This window comes from Nuphar pumila, chromosome 15, assembly GCF_984573655.1.
Source record: "Nuphar pumila chromosome 15, dmNupPumi1.hap1.1, whole genome shotgun sequence".
NCBI lineage: Eukaryota > Viridiplantae > Streptophyta > Magnoliopsida > Nymphaeales > Nymphaeaceae > Nuphar > Nuphar pumila.
The window spans coordinates 8,055,699-8,075,477 of NC_143263.1; the positions used below are offsets into that span (position 1 = coordinate 8,055,699).

Sequence of the window (19,779 nt, forward strand, 5' to 3'; positions counted from 1 at the left end):
TAGGTGCACAAGTGAGACAATGTGAAACTGAAATAAGCAATCTTAACAAGGAATACGCTATAACTAGCATGATTAGATGATTTACTTCAAGCAAGTGAGCTATCTCTAGCAATGAGCATTAAATTATACAAATGAACAAGTATCTCTAGTATAAGCAATTGAGTTAAGCGACTTAGCAATTTTCCCTAATATAAGCAATTGGTTATGCGAACAATAAGCCGTCAACCAACACAAAATAAACAGTTCATCCATCATAAGATATAAGCAATTTCACGACAACAGTTATATTAATCACAAGATATAGGTAGTGCGTAAATTACAAACTGTAAGCAATTGCATAACAAGCAATTCTATCATGCTTAGCAGTTTAAACAAGTGAAAAATCTCATTTAGGCCAAGATAATTTTCAAATTCTTTTGACACAAATTATCCCCCGTTATCGGTTCTAAAGATTTTAATATTAGTTTTAAATTAATTCTTAATATAATAATGAAATGTTTTAAAACACTCAAATACTTTCGATTTTTGTTTTAGAAAAAATATCCAAGAATGTTTACTATAGTCATCTACAAACACAACATAATAGGATACCCCTCCTTTGGATACGACTGGAGTCGGTCCCCATACATCTGAATGTACTAACTCAAATGGATTCTTAGTTATAAAATGTCTTGGTCCAAAGGGCAAAGACTTCATTTTGCCATGAATGCAATCTTTACACACAAAATCTCTTTCTTTATAATTTGAACGAAATGGATACAAGTGTAATTTGGTCACATTAGGATGTCCTAGTCTTTTGTGCCAAATTTTTATGTCTTTCTTTTTCACAAAATTACAAAACAGTTGTTTTGGTAACTCAAGATTGACCACGACATAAAGATCTCTTCTTCTATGGCCTCGCCCAATCGGTTTTCCGGACTAGAGATCCTGTATTAGACAATCATTAGATGAAAACAATATTTTGCAATCATGGTTCGTAATTTGAGAAACGGATAAAAGATTTAAATTTAATTTTGGTGCTATAATATTTGGTATATGAAGGATTTGATGTTTTTGAAAAATCCTAAAACTTTTGATTTTCAAGGATGTTCCATCGGCAACTGAAACATATGAATCATTTGGGTTAAACTTACATTCGGACAATATTGACTCATTTGGTGTCATATGAAAAGAAGTACCGGAGTCAAGGATCCAAGAGGTCTTACCATGGTCTCCACTTGTAGATATGGCCGCTCCCGAAAAAAATGAAGCTTGAGCTTTAAGCATGTGTTGTAGCACCTCTATTAGTTGGGCCAAAGAGAGCGAGCTAATGCATTTGGAGTCGTCTATATCACTTCTTTCAACCGAAGCAACTCTTTTGTCTTTTTTATGATCATCCTTCTTTCTTTTGGGACAAAAAGGCTTGATATGTCCCGGTTCATAACAATGATAACAAATTATCTTTTCACCTTTTTTGTATTCATAATCACCCCTCTTGTCATTCCTTTCATCGTTGTTGGGGTTTCTCCCATTCTCATTTTTTACAAAATGAGGAGGTTTGTAGCTTCTAGTATGATTACCGGGCTTTGACATGGCAAGCACGAATTCTTTATCTTTTACAACGGAAGGCTTTCTCAATCTATTTTCCTCTATAGTCAATTCTTCAAGAGTTTCTACTATGGAAAGAATACCTCCTCTGTGAAGGAGTGCCGACTTGGTACCTTCAAATTTGGGTCTAAGCCCATTAATAAATTGATAGAAATGCTCTATTTTAATTTGATTTTCACGGAGTTCTACGTCTTGGGGGTAATGTCATTTTTGCTCAAGAAAAGCCAATTCATCTCAAAGAAGAGAGGGAGCATTGTTGTATTTCCTAATGCTCATCTATCCTTGAGTCATGACTCTCACCTTGTTTTGAACATTGCATATGTATGCAATATCTTTAAGACTATATATGTCTTTAAGATATTTTCACGCATCACTAGCGAACTCAAATTTCGCTAAGTTAGAACATTTGTGGATGTCCACACTATTGATGAGTCATTCAATTATTTTGAAATGACCCATACTCCACTCTTTCCATTTCTTCTTATAGTCGGAAACGGCTTTGCCCATTTCCTCTCCTTAAAGAGCTACCTCCTTCTCATTCTCAATTTTTGTAAGAATGAGCTTAGGCTCTTTTTTGTTACCGTCCACCAAACCCCATAGTCTCTTTTCTCATATTTTGTGTTTTACTATGGATGCTCACATCACATAGTTTGTATCGTTTAGGCGTATGGGAATGTAGACTATTACTTCCCTCTCATTCTCTATTTCTTTACAATGCGAATAGAAAGGTTAGAGAAAGAGAGTGGGGAGAAGAGAAAAATAAATAAATGTAATACAAGACTTGCTTGAGAGATGACACGCTTCTCGATGAAACAATCTACGAATTGTTGTATCCGCTAAACTCACGATCCTCCTCTTGATATTGTCACGATCTTTCCTCTAAAAATTGCTTTTGGACCACCAAAGCTCTGATACCATGTAATGAAGTGGATTGAATCCAATACACATGCAAGAACACACTTTCAATCAAGTAGAATACTTGATTGAATCATCAAACCACCCACAGAAGGGTCTAACAAATTTGTTATTGCATATAGACACTTAAAAAATGAGTTATTAGAATACAAGTCCAAAAGGGCCTATTTATAATACAAGAGAAGGCCAAAGGGAGCAGCCCCATGTAGTTGTTGGGGCTGCACCCAACTGTCACATTTGTGACCTTTGGGGCAGCTACATGAGCTGTCCCTTTTATGACAAAATGCAAAAGTCCAAAAAATAAATAAAAACACTAAAACGAAAATACAAAAAGAAATAAAATGTCATCCCCTAATGGGCTGACGCCTATCCAATGAAAAGACTGAAATACCCCTGATGGGTATTTCGGTTTATATATATATATATATATATATATATAGATAGATAGATAGATAGATAGATATATATATATATATGTACAAAGATTACATATTTTAACAATATGATGATTATATCATATGGTATAGCGTCATCTCATATGACACGCAACAATTCCCCATTTTTACAATCCATGGGAGGGAGTGTCATTCAACATGATATACCATCTACAACATTGGCTTAGGCTAACTTCAGTCCAAAAGCACTCTATTAGCAGGCGGTTATAGGCTGTTTTGGCCAATTTTGTATGTTAGTATTTGGAGTACTCTTGATGGGTGATAGGAAAGATGAACCCTATTGTCATTCCATGGAGCAGCCCTAGGCTTCAATCGTAGGTGGCATCAACAATGAAATGTCTCGCCATTGAGCAGGACTTCTGCTTGTCTCTGTAATATGTTTTCCAATATATGTACTGATTCATCATCTTCCTAGGACTATAATTTCAAGTGTACACGTATATTAAACATTAAGGAAACCATGACATCCTTCTCATTTGGAGGTATGTTTGGGTCTTTAAATAAGCTTTCTTGCAATTCTAGAGACTTGTCTGCACTTCTCCTACATGCAACATGCCTCCACTTTAAGATAAACATTGCCATTTTCCTTTTGTCATTTCTCAATTATCAAATCATTTATAGAAGCCAGCTTCGAGCTATAGTAAATTCAAGGAACTTGACCTTCATTCATGGATAGGTGCTTTTCTTTTCTAAGAATAGTGGATTTTCTGGATCTTATCCTGAATACAATAATAACTCCTTGATATTCAATTTCCCTTCAATGTGTTTCTTATGTGGAAATGAAAAGGAAGAATGTACAAATGATATTGTTTATTTGTGTGATTTTTGAATTGTGGTGACTGTTTCACAGTTCATCTTTTGTCATGTAGGTGAAGAATGCCCAACTGATGGAACAGCATATATTTTTGGCATTGACATTTGTGTAAACCCCAAAGCTGCACGTCAAAATGTAGGAAATAGGTTTCATCAATTTTATAATTTTGTGTCCAGTTCTCACAAGATGATGACACCACAAACTAATTAATTTATTATTGTATGGTTTCTTATAAGGTTGGGTACTGCCCCCAATTTGATGCATTGTTGGAACTTCTCACTGTTCAAGAGCATCTCGAACTTTATGCAAGAATCAAAGGTGTTCCTAGCAATATAATAAATGCTGTAAGGACTCTCTCATTTAGTTTAGTCCTTGTATTTGGATGTTTTTTCATGTTCTATTCATTTAGTAGCCATTGTATGAATGGATTATTATTTATAGTTGCATATAATAGGTTGTTGAGGAGAAGTTGACGGAGTTTGATCTTTGGAAACATTCTAGCAAACCATCCAGTTTTCTAAGTGGAGGAAACAAGAGAAAGCTGTCTGTTGCTATTGCCATGATCGGTGATCCTCCTATAGTTATACTAGATGAACCATCAGCAGGTTTATTCTGTCATCAGTTTCCAAATCTCATAGCTTTTATTTCTTTGGTTCTTACACATTTTAACTGATTTGGGTGGTCCTTTTCTCTAAGTGTTTCCTTTTCTGTTTTAATGTTTTTTATAATCTACTAATTTTTTCTAGAAAGTAATGATAGATAAAATCTGATTATGTGACAACTGTAGATGGTAAATACTGTTGTTTTTTTCTCATACAAGTATCATTTTCCTGATTGGTGAAAGAACTTTATAAACCCTATGTTTGAAATCTAGACAGAAGTGGAGCCTATGAACACAAAGAAGGCAATAAGCGTTAAATTGGCTTTGCTGTAATTACTGGAGCAAGTATTTCAGTCAAGTTTCTTTAGAAGAGGTAGTCTGATGATGCAGAAATATGTGCATGTAAAATTTACATAATATATACAGCCCGACTTTATGCTTATTGACATAATTTTCAGCAGAAACCTTTGACAGATATCAGCCTGCACTGAAAATGTCATTTCAGCTGGACAAAACAATAAAGGAATCAATTTGAATTCAGATAAATTATATTAGGAATATAGACAGGATTTGTATCTACTGTGGAGTAAAAAGGAGAAACTCAACCCTAAACAGAACTTGAAATTGGGACTAGACGATCCTCATAGACTAAAAACATCTTGCCTAAATTGTCAGAATTTGTAGAAAATATATGTTAAGCAAAGGAATAGAAAAATCAAGTTTCCAGTCACGGGGTGTATCTCCCATATTTGGATGTATCATGTGGTAAACTCCCTATACCTTAACACATCTAAGGGGTCTGTACAGTACAGTTATTTGACTGATCATAGGGCGTTGGATCAGTTTTCTGCCATTGCAGAGGCATATTACGCTATGATGTTCCCATGGTCAACCATGTCTTGTTTTCGCAGCTATTTTTTATTTTCTTTAAAGTGTTTCCTTTGTCAAATGTCTAATATGTTTCTTGCATCCTTGTGTTGATCCCACTTTCTTGACGTTTAGTTTTTCATTAAATTGAAAAAAGAAATTATTTTATATCTAAACCTGTAGCGAACAAAGTACATCTAGAAACAAATATTTATGATACTGTTATTTCATGTCCAAAATATTTCTTCCTGCTATTGGCAATCAGCTTTCTTGTATTCATTGGTGTACAGGCATGGATCCAATTGCCAAGCGGTTCATGTGGGATGTCATTTCTCATTTATCAACACGACAAGGAAAGACAGCTGTTATCCTGACAACTCATAGCATGAATGAAGCTCAAGCTCTTTGTACAAGAATTGGGATTATGGTAAAATTTGAATTGGATAATGGTAAAATTTTAACTGATTTTTTTATTCTTAGCTGTTGTTGATGTTATCCTATACTGGTACTTAATCTTTCAAGGTCGGGGGTAGGCTTCAATGCATCGGAAGCCCACAGCATCTGAAAACACGTTTTGGAAATCATCTTGAATTGGAGGTATATGCTCTTAATTTTTTAATATGTGCAAGCACCCGCATATGCCTTTAATTTTTGTGCAGATATTTTTCAAACATTTTTATCCATTCTACTTGTGAATAGGTAAGGCCAACTGATGTTAGTACGTGTGAGTTGGACAATCTTTGCGGCAAAATTCAAGCGATTCTCTCTGATTTACCTTGTCATCCAGGGGGGCTACTTCTTGATCTTGAAATGTGTATTGGGGGGAATGATTTAATTGTTCCAGCAGATGTTTCAGAAATCTGTCTATCACAGGAAATGATCTCAATTGTTGGACGTTTTCTTGGAAATGAAGGCCGTGTTAGGACCCTTCTATCCAGGAAATTAGTTTTGGATGGTGCCTTCGGTGAGCAATTGTCAGAACAGCTCGCTCGCGATGGTACAATCTTATTGCTTTCTTGCTTGCAAGAATATCTTCTTTTTCTTTTTCAGTTTAACGTAGTCTACCTCATGGAAAACCACCAGATAAATTTCTTCCTGGTCATCTTGTGTAAACTGAATATTATGAAGTTTGTCAAGTACTTTATCTATATTAGTTACTTTTGGTTAGTCAAATACTCTGTCTGATTGAAGTGTTATTCCTATTGGGTGTGCACACATATCCAAATGGGATCCTTGCCACATCAGATAGTCCTCCACAACTCCACGTACTACTGCTTAGCTACTTCATTGAGCTTTCTTATTATCAACCTGTGAATTTGAAGGTCTATGCATTGGCACATCTCAGCAACCATTTCCCAACTAGCAACCCTTCACCTTGTGATTTCTAAATCTCAACAGAACGTGGAAAGAGGAAAAAAAACTTTGAACAGGCATTCCATCGCCCAGTGGTCAACCAGATTGAGGCCATAAGTTCCCCCCAAGCATAACCTCTCACCTTGTTCTTGAAAATTTTAAGGGATTTTTTCTTCAACCCCTTCCATGCACTGAAGTCTAAACTGTTATTCAACTTTAGTCACTAGCCATTCTCATGGCCGACCATTCAGCCTATACTTCCATGGTTCCACCTTTATTTGTAGAAATTGGAGCATGTTGTTAATTAAAGACAAATAATAAACAGTACATCTAAACAACCGATCCTATTTAAAATAAAACATTAATGGAAAATAAATAGAAATTATGTACCTAATGAGTACAACCTTTTTTTATATTTTGTGTTATTTATACTAAAAAGTAGATTTGTTATAAAGGTTGTGAACCAGCCATACGCCCTGTGAAAACCAGTCATCACTACTTTGAAGGGAGAACTTACTTCATCAATGTAGATCTTTAATGCTCAAACCTTCAAATCTCGTAGGCAAAAGTGACTTGCCTCCAAGAGATTAGAATTGGCTTCTTGGTACCCCAGTTCTTATCCCACAAGATGGATCTAAATAGTCTCATCTTCTCTCCATGCTTTTCGGCATCACAAAAGCATGGCTACTTTTTTGTAGTGCATGTTTAATACTAGTAGCCTCCCCTGCCAGAAAAATTTACTTCTGCCACCAAGGGTGTATATCCTCATTGAAACTCCATTAAGTCTTGATTGTACCTCCTTAAACAACCTTAGCATAAAGACATGACCGGTGTACTGGCCATTGTAACTTATCATTCTGGTTGAATGCTAGGCCATACTTACCTCTTATATATATTGCAAAGAAAAAAATTCGATGAGAGATGAGTATGGCCTACTAGCATCCAACATGAATGATAAGTTAAAATGGCAGTGAGTTGCATTGGGCATGTCTTTATACCTCTCATTGATGTTGAACCTTGAAACTTCCATGGAGGTCCTAAATGCCAGTCATGTTTCTAGAGGTCCCTCTAGACACCAAAATATTGTTAGCAAGCACAAGATGATACGGATGGTAAACCTGTGTAAGGATTGAGCCTTACAGAAAATTCAATTGAAGTAGCGTTTCACAGAAAAAGAAAGAAAGGCCTTCTCCAGCAATATTAAAGAGCAACAGTGATCCTTTACCTAACACCCCTTTCAGGCAGAGTTATCTTTGGCTCTGCACCGAAATCCATAGTCTTTAAATAAAAAAAAGAAGCCCCTCACTTGTAGAGTCAAAGGACTTTTGCAGCTTGATCCTAAGCAAGAATCTTGTTCTTTCTTAGCCTGTGCAAAGTGAATGACTTCATTCCTAATGATCCTACGCCATTCTGAATTGTCTGCTCCAGAATTAAGGCGTGCTGACTGTAGGAAATTAAGGATCCCAGTACATTCTTCAACATATCAGGCAAGTTCTTCACCAAAATCTTATACGTTGTCCCAACAATGGAATCAGCTTGAAAAGACAGAGATGTCCAAAGCCCCAGGCACCTTGTGGATGAGAATCAAAACCGAATTGTTCAGTTCTTTCAATGAGCTCCATTCTCAGAGAAATTCCTAAGAACCTTGTGGGCCAAAAATGTAGCCTTCCATGCCTTCTTGGACTAAGAATAAATTTTGTACGTGTATACTGATCTGCATATTTGTTTGTTTTAATTTACTTATTTTTCTGAATGTATTCAATTACATGTAGTTAATTTCATGGATATTTAAACTTTATTTGTTTATATGTTGATATTAAGTGTAGGTACTAGTCAGGAATGAAGATAGTTAACCACATGAGAGTAATAGTATTTAAAATGTATTATATATTATCATTTAATTGGTTACTCTCTCTCTCTTTCTCTCTCTCGTGCGCATGCATGGGCATGTGCCATATTGAATGCTAATAAAGTTGCCTTTCATCCACCAAGTACCAACACCAAGAATAGAAAACCTTTTTAAAGGAATCCTTGATTGGAAAGTGTTAAAACGTTTTCTAAAATCAGTTTTGGGAAGTTGAAAGCCTTAACTGCTTTATTTAATGGTTTTAATGTGAAACAAGACCTTTAACTTTAAGCTATATCTCAAAGTAAGACTTGGGTGAGTCAATGATCAATTCGCCCGAATCTTAGTTGACTTGGTGGAGTCAATGTTTGGACTTGGCCAACTTCAGTCTTAAACTGAGTTTTATACTTTTTCAACTTGGTTAGGACCCAATCTGAGACAACTTGGGCGAGTCACGAGTTGACTCACCGAGTTTGCCAACTATGACATATAGTTAAGCCAAATTACAAAAAACATATGGCAAGGGCACAAGACCCCATCATCTCTTGACGATAATTTTTATAGCACTATTAAATTCTTTACTCCTGACTAGTACAAGCACAAAAGTGCATACAATGGATACTAAAGGCCAATAAATAGAACACCAACAATATAAAAAATGTCTTTATTTTCTAACAAATGCTTAAGAAAAGCATTATAAAAGGAGCGGGTACAAACCCCTATATATACACTTTGAAATGGCCTTGAGGAGCCCCTATACTAAATAAAGATAACAATATTAAAAATAAAAAAATAATAATAAAACAAAAAGTCAAATGTGTCCCTAGTGAACAAACTATTACAAGGGTAACAAAATGCCCCTCATGGGAATTTCCTACTACATAACTGTATACATTTATATATTTATATATATAGTTATATTTTAACATCATGTTGCCAACAATCATTAATACTAATAGTAGGCAAAACACATTCAGATGACAAAGTTCATGTATGGGAATTTTAAAGATAATGGGTTCAAAATGTGCATGTGACACTGCAAAACCTGTTTAGTGGATACATTTGCTAAAGTCATGGGTCAATAAGGATTCTTGAAAGTCTTGTGCATGTTGGGAATGAGAAACATTTTGGCCCAGCTGGAGGGAGGGTGTTAGAATGTACCAGTATATGCTTATGTTTATCCTTTTCTGTTTGGTTTGTTATCTCCTTAAGGGTATTCTTTGCCTTTTCCCTTTCATAGGATGACATATACTGTGAAAAAGAAGAGCTAGGTATGTTGTTTTTTGTTGCCCTGCATGAGTACTTTATTTTATTTGTCTATATTGGTGTTCTTTTTTCATATGGTGGCACCATCATGATATGAAATTATTGGTTTTCTTCAAACAAAACAATTAGGCTGTCTAGTGTGGAATTTAGTCCAGTACTGTGCAGCTAAAGACCAAGGTAAGAAGGCAATAAAATGCAACTAATGGATATGTTGAATGCTATTCTCTTTTTCATTTATGAGAAATCCTAGATTTTGTACATAGGAAAGGAGTGGATGGTTAGCCAGTTATCTTCAACCAAAAGAGGAGTGCATCTGGTCATTCCTTCTTTCTTTACCTTAATTCATGTGTCCATGCTGAATAATTCCTGAGCTATTTTTCCTGAACATCGTTGTCTGGCTTATTTCAACTACAAACTGTAAAAGTGAATTCACAAACTTTGATGTTTTGCTGCATATGCAGTGATCCTTCCAATGTCAAGATGTATAATAGATTTTTCCATGTCTCCCCACTTTTCTGTAAATGTAGTTAGAAGCTATTGTTAAATATACTCATTTAAAGTTCTTGCTTGTTTTCTGGATGGATGAATAGGCGGTATTCCTTTAAGAATATTTTCAGAGTGGTGGTTGGCTGAAGAAAAGTTTTCACTGATTGATTCATTTATCCTTTCCACATTTCATGGAGCAACATTTCAAGGGTGTAATGGACTGAATATCAAATATCAGGTATCTGCTTCCCTTGTTTTATTTCTTTTGGAATTTCATGATAAGGTGGTTGTAATGTTCCCATATTGTTACTTCTTCTGTCTTTACCTTGTATCAGTGAACAGTTTGGTTCTTTGTCACACAGATAATCCACTTTTCCTCCTGTACTATGCCTCTTTGTATATTATCTGTTTGAAAACTTTCACAAAAATGGTTGTACCTTGATATCTACAACCCTATCCATGTGACATACGTTTGATCAGGTTCTCCAAGTTCCTGAAGTCACGAATATGCTGACATTTTTCTTTCAGTATCCTTTACTGGTCTTCCTAGTTTACTGTTTCATTGTCACTAACGCCCTTGTATATCCGCTGTAGAAGTATACCTTCTTTTTTGTTTGGTTAATTCTTCAGTTATAAATCTGTTTCATTTTTTATTCCAGCTATAGAACTTGTCCCATTTATTTCTTGAACATCTTCTATAACCATATATAGCTTGAAAATATATGAAAATATTTGATATTCTTTCCGGTAATTTGCTGCAGTGATTAAGGTTCAAGTCATTTCCAGGGGGGATTGAACATCTCAAAACATACTTCTTTGAAAGAAAAAACAAAAAAAAAACATCCTGTGAATCAAAATGGGTTGATGTGTGATATGTTCATGGGATCATTTTAAGGTGTTTGGTGAGCAAGAGAAACTCTTGTAGTCGTCTAACGTGGAGTCGTTGACAAAAGGAAATACTGAGGGATCACATATGCACGTTCCACTCATCCCATGTCCCCAAGTAGGTCTTGTTCACAGCTTTTTCAATACTGCATTTTAGGCCACCCTAAACAAGTGCCATGTGTAGCGTATGTGTGGTGTTGTTGCCCTGTTGTTTGAGGTGGAAGGTGCCATCTGAATTGGCTTTGAGCTCATGGGACATCTACAAATGTTCTGTTTTTTTTTCTGAGAGAGACTACAAATGTTCACCTTGTGGCACGTGTTGCATAGTTTTTAACGAGCATAGTTATTGTTCCGGACCGCCATGTTTTTCACCTTTTTGCTCTGATGTATATACCTCTTTGGCACTCTAGAGTGCCCCACAAGGCCTTACGGCCTAAGTACCCCGTGTATTCGGACCCTCTCTTCCCCTCTTGATGTACTTTGCTTTCAAGTATCTATAAAGAAGCTTTTTGCATCTCTCTCTCTCTCTTGTGCTTGTGCATACGCGTACTCTTGCTTCCGCTCGTGCGCGTGTGTTGTGCGTTGCTTGTGTGCTAAAAGGGCCGGCCTTCGGTGTGCGATTGCCCGAAGCTACGTCACGGGGGCCTTCGCTTCCCAGCCCGTGACAAGTTGGTATCAGAGCCTTGTCGACATTGGGAGTGACAATGGCGCCGAAGAAGATTGCCATGACTCCTTCAAGCAGTATGGTTCCTGCTGAAGAAGACTTCATGGCCGATGATCGGGTGTCAGCCATCTCGCGCGATGTGGCGGAGCTGACTGGGTCAGTGACCAACATGGAGAAGTTGGTTAATGGAACTTGTGTTGCTTTCAGAGATCTCAATGCAGAGATCAAGACAGCAGTAGAGGGAGTGGAAGACTCGGTGGAAAGTCTTGCCACTAAACTTAACTACTCGGTGGGGGACTTTTCCACCAGATTTGATGATTTGTTGGGTCGGTTCAACATCATGGCTGCTGAATTGGATGTTGTTCGACGAAAGAATGAACAGTTAGAGCGGCAGTTGAGAACTGCCCCGATTGGCGGTGTTGCGACATATGTGGAGAGACCACGTTACAGGCTACCTGAGCCTGCAAAGTATAAAGGCACGCGGGACTCAAAGGATCTCGAGAATTTTATCTACGAGATGGACCAATTTCTAGAAGCTGCGAGGATAGAAGAGGACGCTGATAGGCTGCGCACCGCAACAATGTACTTTGCGGATGAAGCGACCCTTTGGTGGAGACGTCGCTTAGGTGATGTTCGACGTGGATTGGTTGCTATAGTCTCATGGGAAGACCTCCAGAAGGAAATGCGAGACTACTTTCTACCTAAAAATCAAGAGAAAATGGCCCGCAAAAGGTTATTGGCATTAAAACAGACAGGGTCAGTGCATGACTATGTCAAGGCATTCTCTTCGATAATGTTGGAAGTGGAGAGAATGGATGATGAGGATCGGTTGTTTTACTTTGGCAACGGGTTGCAAGGATGGGCAAACCAAGAACTTATTCGGCATGACCCCGCAACATTAGCTGAGGCGCTTGCGGTTGCAGAGAAACTTGCCGAGCTGGATAGGAATGACCCTGCATTTCAAGGCAGACAGCAGGGAAATGATCGCAACAATCGAAGGGACAATCGAAGAAACGACCAAGGACAAAATGCTGGTCGGGGAAACCAGCAGAATCATGGCCGTCAAGATGGCCAAAATAATAATCAGAATTGGAATAACTTTCAAGGTGGTAATTATCGTCGCCGTGACTGCCGCATCTGCCACGGGGATCATTGGCAGGATACATGTCCCAATAGAAACCGCGGTCAAGGGAATGGAGATAACCGCGCACCCCGAGTTGCGAATGCTGTTCAGGGCGAGGAAGATGATCAACTTGCAGAGGCGCCAACAGTTGGCGCAATGCAGATGATAAACGCAGTAAAGGTCACAACCAGTGTGGAACCGACGGTATGCAAAGAATTGATGTATTTGGAACTTTTGCTCAACGGAAGACTTACCAAGGCATTGGTAGACACGGGGGCCACGCACAATTTCATCTCGCGTGAAGAAGCAGAACGGTTGGGATTACAGTGGGAACAAAAAGAGAGCCGCATGAAAGCGGTTAATTCAGAGGCTAAAGCCATCTATGGCGTTGCTCGGGATGTACCAGTGCGGATCCACAACTGGTCAGGAAGGATTGCGCTATCAGTCGCACCCATGGATGATTTTAAAGTCATCCTCGGGATGGAATTCTTGAGAAGCAACAGGGCAGTGCCGATGCCCCACCTCAACGTTGTCAGCTTTGAGAGTGAGAGTCAGCCCTGCATGGTTACTGCGATGACAGGAAAGCCTTGTGAGCATTTCGTGTCTGCGCTCCAGTTGAAGAGAGGCATGAAAAGTGGTGACGAGACTTTTCTTGTCACAATCCGTGCTACAGATGAGGTAGAAAAAGTCGCGGATGTCCCAGAGGCTTTAGCGCCAGTATTAAAGGAGTTCGGTGATGTTATGCCCGCCGAGATGCCGAAGAAACTACCTCCGAGGCGTGAGGTAGATCATCAGATTGAATTAATACCAGGGGCACGGCCACCCGCAATGGCTCCTTATCGCATGGCAATTCCTGAGCTGCAAGAATTACGCAGGCAATTGGATGGTATGCTCGAAGCAGGAATCATCCAACCATCCAAAGCTCCCTTTGGAGCGCCCGTGCTCTTTCAAGCAAAGCACGATGGGTCGAAGCGGTTGTGCGTCGACTATAGGGCACTGAACAAAATGACGGTGAAGAACAAGTACCCGCTTCCTTTGATCGCAGACTTGTTTGATCAGCTTGGAAAGGCGAAGGTCTTCTCTAAGTTGGATTTGAGATCGGGCTACTGGCAAGTGAGAGTTGCAGAAGGGGATGAGGCAAAGACTACTTGTGTAACGCGATATGGGGCGTTCGAATTCCTTGTCATGCCCTTTGGCTTGACAAACGCGCCCGCTACCTTTTCGACCCTAATGAATAAGATCTTCTACCCGCACCTCGACAAGTTTGTCGTCGTCTATTTGGATGACATAGTGGTGTATAGCGACTCGATGGAGCAACATGTTCAGCACCTTCAGATTGTGTTTCAGACTTTGAAGGACCACGAATTGTATGTCAAGCGAGAGAAGTGCCTATTCGGCCAGAAGGAAGTCCATTTTCTGGGGCATATTGTGGGAGGCGGCACTCTCAAAATGGACCACAAGAAGATTGAAGCTATTCAAGCATGGGAGCCGCCCTCTAAGGTTCCTGAGTTGCGCTCTTTCTTGGGGCTTGCAAATTATTACCGACGCTTCATCAAGGGATACTCACAGATTGCGGCTTCGCTCACAGATCTGTTGAAGAAAGACAGACCATGGCTATGGTCTGATGCATGCCAGAAGGCTTTTGATGGGTTAAAACATGCCTTGACAGAGGAGCCAGTGCTAAAGTTGCCTGACTGTCGGCAACCCTTTGAAGTGCAGACCGATGCGTCTGACTTTGCTATTGGTGGGGTGTTGCTCCAAGAAGGACATCCCATCGCATTTGAAAGCAGGAAGTTGAACGACGCTGAACGTCGATACACGGTGCACGAGCGTGAGATGTTGGCGGTCGTGCATTGTCTCCGCACATGGAGACACTATCTCTTGGGATCACAATTCGTTGTGCGCACTGACAATGTTGCGACAAGCTACTTCCAAACTCAGAAGAAGCTGAGTCCAAGGCAAGCACGCTGGCAGGATTTCTTGGCAGAATTCGATATGGTCCTTGAGTATAAACCAGGCAGGACCAATGTGGTGGCCGACGCCTTGAGTCGAAAGGCGGAACTTGCAGCTTTGCTCACCTGGGATGACAGTGTGAGTCAACCGACGAGCGATCTTCTCGAACAAGTGCGTGAAGCTTCAAAAAGTGACCCAATAGCTCAACAATTGATCACTTTGGTGAAGGAAGGAAAGACGCGGAGATTCTGGCTAGAGGATGGTTTGCTCCGCGCCGCAGGCGATCGTCTATATATTCCGCGACAAGATACCTTGAGGAGGCGCTTGATGCACGAGTGCCATGATACCACTTGGGCGGGTCACCCAGGACAACAGAGGACCTTAGCATTGTTGGAACGTGCATTCTACTGGCCGCAGATGCGCGATGACGTAGATGCCTATGTGCGGACTTGCTTGATCTGCCAACAAGACAAGCCCATCAATCAGAGACCGGGTGGACTACTGGAGCCCCTACCTGTGCCTAGTCGCCCGTGGGAGTGCATAACCATGGACTTCATTGTAAGCTTGCCGAAAGCACAAGGCTGCAGTTCGATTTATGTGGTTGTGGATAGGTTCTCGAAGTATGCTATCTTCGTGCCTGCCCCTGCCACTTGCTCAGCCGCGGATACTGCAAAGTTATTTGTGCGGAACGTAATTAAGCATTGGGGAATTCCAGAGAGCATCGTCAGTGATCGCGATGCACGCTTCACTGGCAAGTTTTGGCGAGAAGTGTTTCGCTTAATGGGGACGAACTTGCATTTCAGCACAAGTTTCCACCCCCAAACCGACGGACAGACAGAGAGAATAAATGGCATGCTGGAGGAATACCTGCGGCACTTTGTCAGTGCCAACCAAAGGGATTGGGTTGATTTACTTGATGCGGCTCAATTCTGCTACAACCTTCAAAAGAGCGAGTCATCCGGTCATAGTCCATTTGAAGTCGCAACTGGACAACAGCCGCAGACTCCGCACTCCCTTGCTGCGCGAGGACGCGGAAAAGCACCTTATGCATACCAGTTTGTCAGGAACTGGCAAGATCAGACAGAGTTGGCAAAGGCATATCTAAACAAGGCGACCAAGCGCATGAAGAAATGGGCAGATGAGAAGCGTCGCCCAGCAGAATTTCGAGTTGGAGACAAAGTGTTGGCCAAGCTCTTTCCTGACCGCACAGCTATCTTTCGGGGCCACCACCGAGGCCTTATTCGCAAGTATGATGGCCCCTTCACCATTATCAAACGTGTGGGAAACTTGGCGTACCGGCTGGACTTGCCAACAAACTTCCAAGTGCACCCGGTATTCCATATATGCAACCTGAAGCCATTTCACGAAGATGAAGGAGATCCTCAACGGAGCATACCTCAACGTGCTCCGATCCCGCAACGAGCTCCTTCAACAGTTAGTGTACCAGGCAGAGATCCAGAGATCATCCTCAACCATTCCAACAACTATCTAGGGGAAGTCAAAAAGTACTTAGTGCAGTGGAAAGGATTGCCAGAATGTGAAGCCACCTGGGAGAAAGCTAGCAGCATGTTTCAGCATCGAAAGCTTGTAGAAGGCTACCATGAACAATTGGCGTCGAGGACGGCGCCAACTTAGGCGGGGGAGCGTGTTCCGGACCGCCATGTTTTTCACCTTTTTGCTCTGATGTATATACCTCTTTGGCACTCTAGAGTGCCCCACAAGGCCTTACGGCCTAAGTACCCCGTGTATTCGGACCCTCTCTTCCCCTCTTGATGTACTTTGCTTTCAAGTATCTATAAAGAAGCTTTTTGCATCTCTCTCTCTCTCTTGTGCTTGTGCATACGCGTACTCTTGCTTCCGCTCGTGCGCGTGTGTTGTGCGTTGCTTGTGTGCTAAAAGGGCCGGCCTTCGGTGTGCGATTGCCCGAAGCTACGTCACGGGGGCCTTCGCTTCCCAGCCCGTGACAGTTATGACCCCTGGAAATGAACTAATGCTGGTCAGTCCTGGTTATGCCTTGCCACTGACCTTGATTATTTGTCAAAGAAACGGGCATCAATCACATTCAAGTTTCATTTCCATCCTTTTACAACCAAACAACTTAAATGCCTTTAATGTTCGGGATAATGGAGAACTGGAGAATTAGTATGGTATTGTTTATGCTTGGAATGTTTGAGCAATCACAGGTATGCCCATAAAAATCAGATGGAGAACAATCGTTAAATTGCATTAGGTGACATCAGACCTGATAAATAGGTTTATGTAAAGGGAACACCTGAAATAAGTATGCTGAGACACAAGATATATGAATTTGATAAAAAAAAGGATATTGACATCTGTCACAGTGCTGTCAAGTGCAATCTACATGGTGCTTCAATACAGTGCATCTGAATGCAGGCTAGAAAGTATGCTCGGTGTGTGCTGGGTTGCTTTATGCATTCCCTTTTTGCAAATTTAGAAATTTTTGAATGCAATGGGTTTTTATGTCATCTATTATTTAGAAAAAGTTGGCTTTTAGGGCCACCAATTTTTTTTCTTTCTACATGACAGATATTTCTATTTGAGTGGCTATGTCACACGGATATTCTCTTTTGGCCCCTGTCGTGTGTCCCCTTATATAGTCATATCGAAAACTTCATAGAAATAGCTGTTTCCCAGTATCTGCGGGTGTATCCATGTGACAGTTAAGTTGTAACTGAACCAGATCTTAAAGTCTTATTTTGAATGTTTGCTTAGAAATGTTTTGTTGGTTGTACAAGTCTGTTAAGATGCTTCTTTGTTCCTGATAGAAAAAAAATCCATGGCAAAAACTGTTTCTGTAAGTATGTACCATGCAGCAGCATGCTTGCGTCACCTGTGTCCAGCGTGTGTGCATGTCTTGTCTGTATCTTTGCATGCTTGTGTGCCTCGGCATTTCTTCTTGCTTCTTGAGGTGTCTGATGTAGAATTGCTCTCAGTTGCCATATAGAGAAGATTCATCTCTGGCGGAAATCTTTGGACACCTGGAGCGAAACAGGTATGTTTAGCTTGCCTCACCACTCAGCATTTACTGCCTTCATCTTTGTATACTTCTAAACTAGAATCATCTTAACAGGAACAAACTCGAAATGTCAGAGTATAGTATTAGCCAGTCAACACTTGAGACAATTTTCAATCACTTCGCTGGAAACTCATAAATCTTGGGTTGGTATTTGGTTTTAAGCATGAGTCCTAATACTTGATCATGATAGTTTTTGGAATTGCATTCCTTTGTTGGAGGTCTCTATATCTCTAGGAGACAACTTATCTGCTCACCATGACGGTCTTTTGCAATTCATACTAATGCATATTTCCATGTTTTCCAGAAAATTGCATTCACATCAAGATATATTTTATGCCACTTTAACTTGGCCCCGAGTCTGAGTCTCCAACAGTATACAGACTACAGAAAGCAGCAGTCAAGGTTTGTTTCCCTTTTTTTGTAAACTTATCCTACATTGAATGTACAAGCAGAAAGGAAAAGCATAATATTTGCACCGAGATGACGTGTATATATGAAAAGAATATGAAAATCAGACTTGTTTTGGGCTATAAATATTGTCAACTAACTTCTTATCAACAGCATATAATTATATACGTCAATTTTCATTGTGTAGTTCACTTGCTCTTCAAAGGGAAAAAAATATAAAGGAAAATTTCAAAAACACATCTAAAGTTTTTGCAATGTTTTTTATATTGTCAAAAGCACACCTAAATTTTGTCCTGTTAATCAAAAGCACACTTCCATCAATTTCACTTGGGTTATCACTAACCCAAGTTGAATTAACAGGATAGAGTTACTACCAATGGGGGCTCCGACCATCTGGTAGGAGCAGTTTGTGCAAGTCACCATGTGATGGGACGTTGCAAGTTTGAAACCCACTGGTATACAGGTGGTTGACTGCCTGCCTGGTAATTTGAACAGACCTCTGGCCTGTCTGGGTTGGCTTAAAGGCTGTTTGTAAAAAGGGATAGGGCCCTAATTCCCCCATCTCTGTCATGGAAAGAAAAAAAAATGATAGAGTTACTGATTTACCTTCAAAATAATATATTTTTTGAAAAAAAATTAAGAACACGCCTAAGTTTTGGCAATAACGAAAAAACACAACTAACTTTTGGGAATGATAGTACACATTTAACAGCAACTTTGATGGAAGTAAACCCTGGATTTTTTATTAACCATGAAAAGGTCTAGGTGTGTTTTTATTATCAAAATTTAGGTGTGTTTTTAATTAAAAAGAACAAAGAAACAAGTCTTCTGTAAATCTTTCGATGAACTTTTTGTTGGAACATAGAAGTTGATTATGTTCCCAATCCTGACCTCTTGTTGGGTTTTGAACTTCGGTTGGTTCATATCTTGGAAAGCACTGTATCTCCTCATGTTAGGTAACTGGATCTGGTTAAAATATTACAAACTACGGATATCTGAATCAGATCTAGGTTGGGTACCCAACCAATTACAAATTACTTGAATTCAGTAGGTATGGGGGCCTTTAAGATCTGATTAGCTAATTGCAAGTCTGGTTATGTACCCAATTATGATCGAACTTTGATTGCAAGTGCGCTTTGATGTTATAATTGTAATGGAGAAAATGGATCCGGATCGAACTGTATCTAATGGTGGGAAACAGAAAAAGAAGGATAAGAATGATGATGATAATTGTAATCTGTAAAAAGTCTTATTTGATTTGGTTGATCTCTGTGTGATGCAAATTCTAAGCCCTAGACACAGTCTTGCCCATAGGAGGTCTCCTCGTCAACGGTAATTATTCATGAACCATCGTCATCTTTGAATTGTGATTAATCAGGAAGAAAATCGGCCAATCTTGCCGTTCAACTCTATGGCTAATGGTGATTAATGAGCACTCTAAGAAATCATGATTAATTAGCTAAATAATTATTAGTTTTTATGGGTTTTTTTTATATGTAATTCTTTGTTGAACTTGAAT

The 19,779-nt window shown here is 39.7% G+C and overlaps 1 protein-coding gene across 5 annotated transcripts in view; it reads left to right on the forward strand.

The window, feature by feature from the left end:
• The window catches only part of ABCA1 (ATP-binding cassette A1), a 198,441-nt gene extending 179,997 nt beyond the window's left edge, over positions 1 to 18,444 (forward strand). For 3 of the 5 annotated variants that reach the window (XM_089990662.1, XM_089990663.1, XM_089990664.1), the window contains 10 exons: positions 3,827 to 3,906; positions 4,008 to 4,115; positions 4,226 to 4,376; positions 5,530 to 5,666; positions 5,762 to 5,836; positions 5,939 to 6,236; positions 10,295 to 10,428; positions 17,770 to 17,828; positions 17,907 to 17,995; positions 18,157 to 18,444. In XM_089990662.1, the coding sequence (XP_089846788.1) occupies positions 3,827 to 3,906; positions 4,008 to 4,115; positions 4,226 to 4,376; positions 5,530 to 5,666; positions 5,762 to 5,836; positions 5,939 to 6,236; positions 10,295 to 10,428; positions 17,770 to 17,828; positions 17,907 to 17,988 (1,124 nt within the window). In that variant the 3' untranslated portion in view covers positions 17,989 to 17,995; positions 18,157 to 18,444. The remainder of the gene's footprint in view (positions 1 to 3,826; positions 3,907 to 4,007; positions 4,116 to 4,225; positions 4,377 to 5,529; positions 5,667 to 5,761; positions 5,837 to 5,938; positions 6,237 to 10,294; positions 10,429 to 17,769; positions 17,829 to 17,906; positions 17,996 to 18,156) is intronic. The other 2 variants (XR_016428135.1, XR_016428136.1) reach the window with 2 other exon arrangements.
• The last annotated feature ends 1,335 nt before the right edge of the window (positions 18,445 to 19,779 follow it).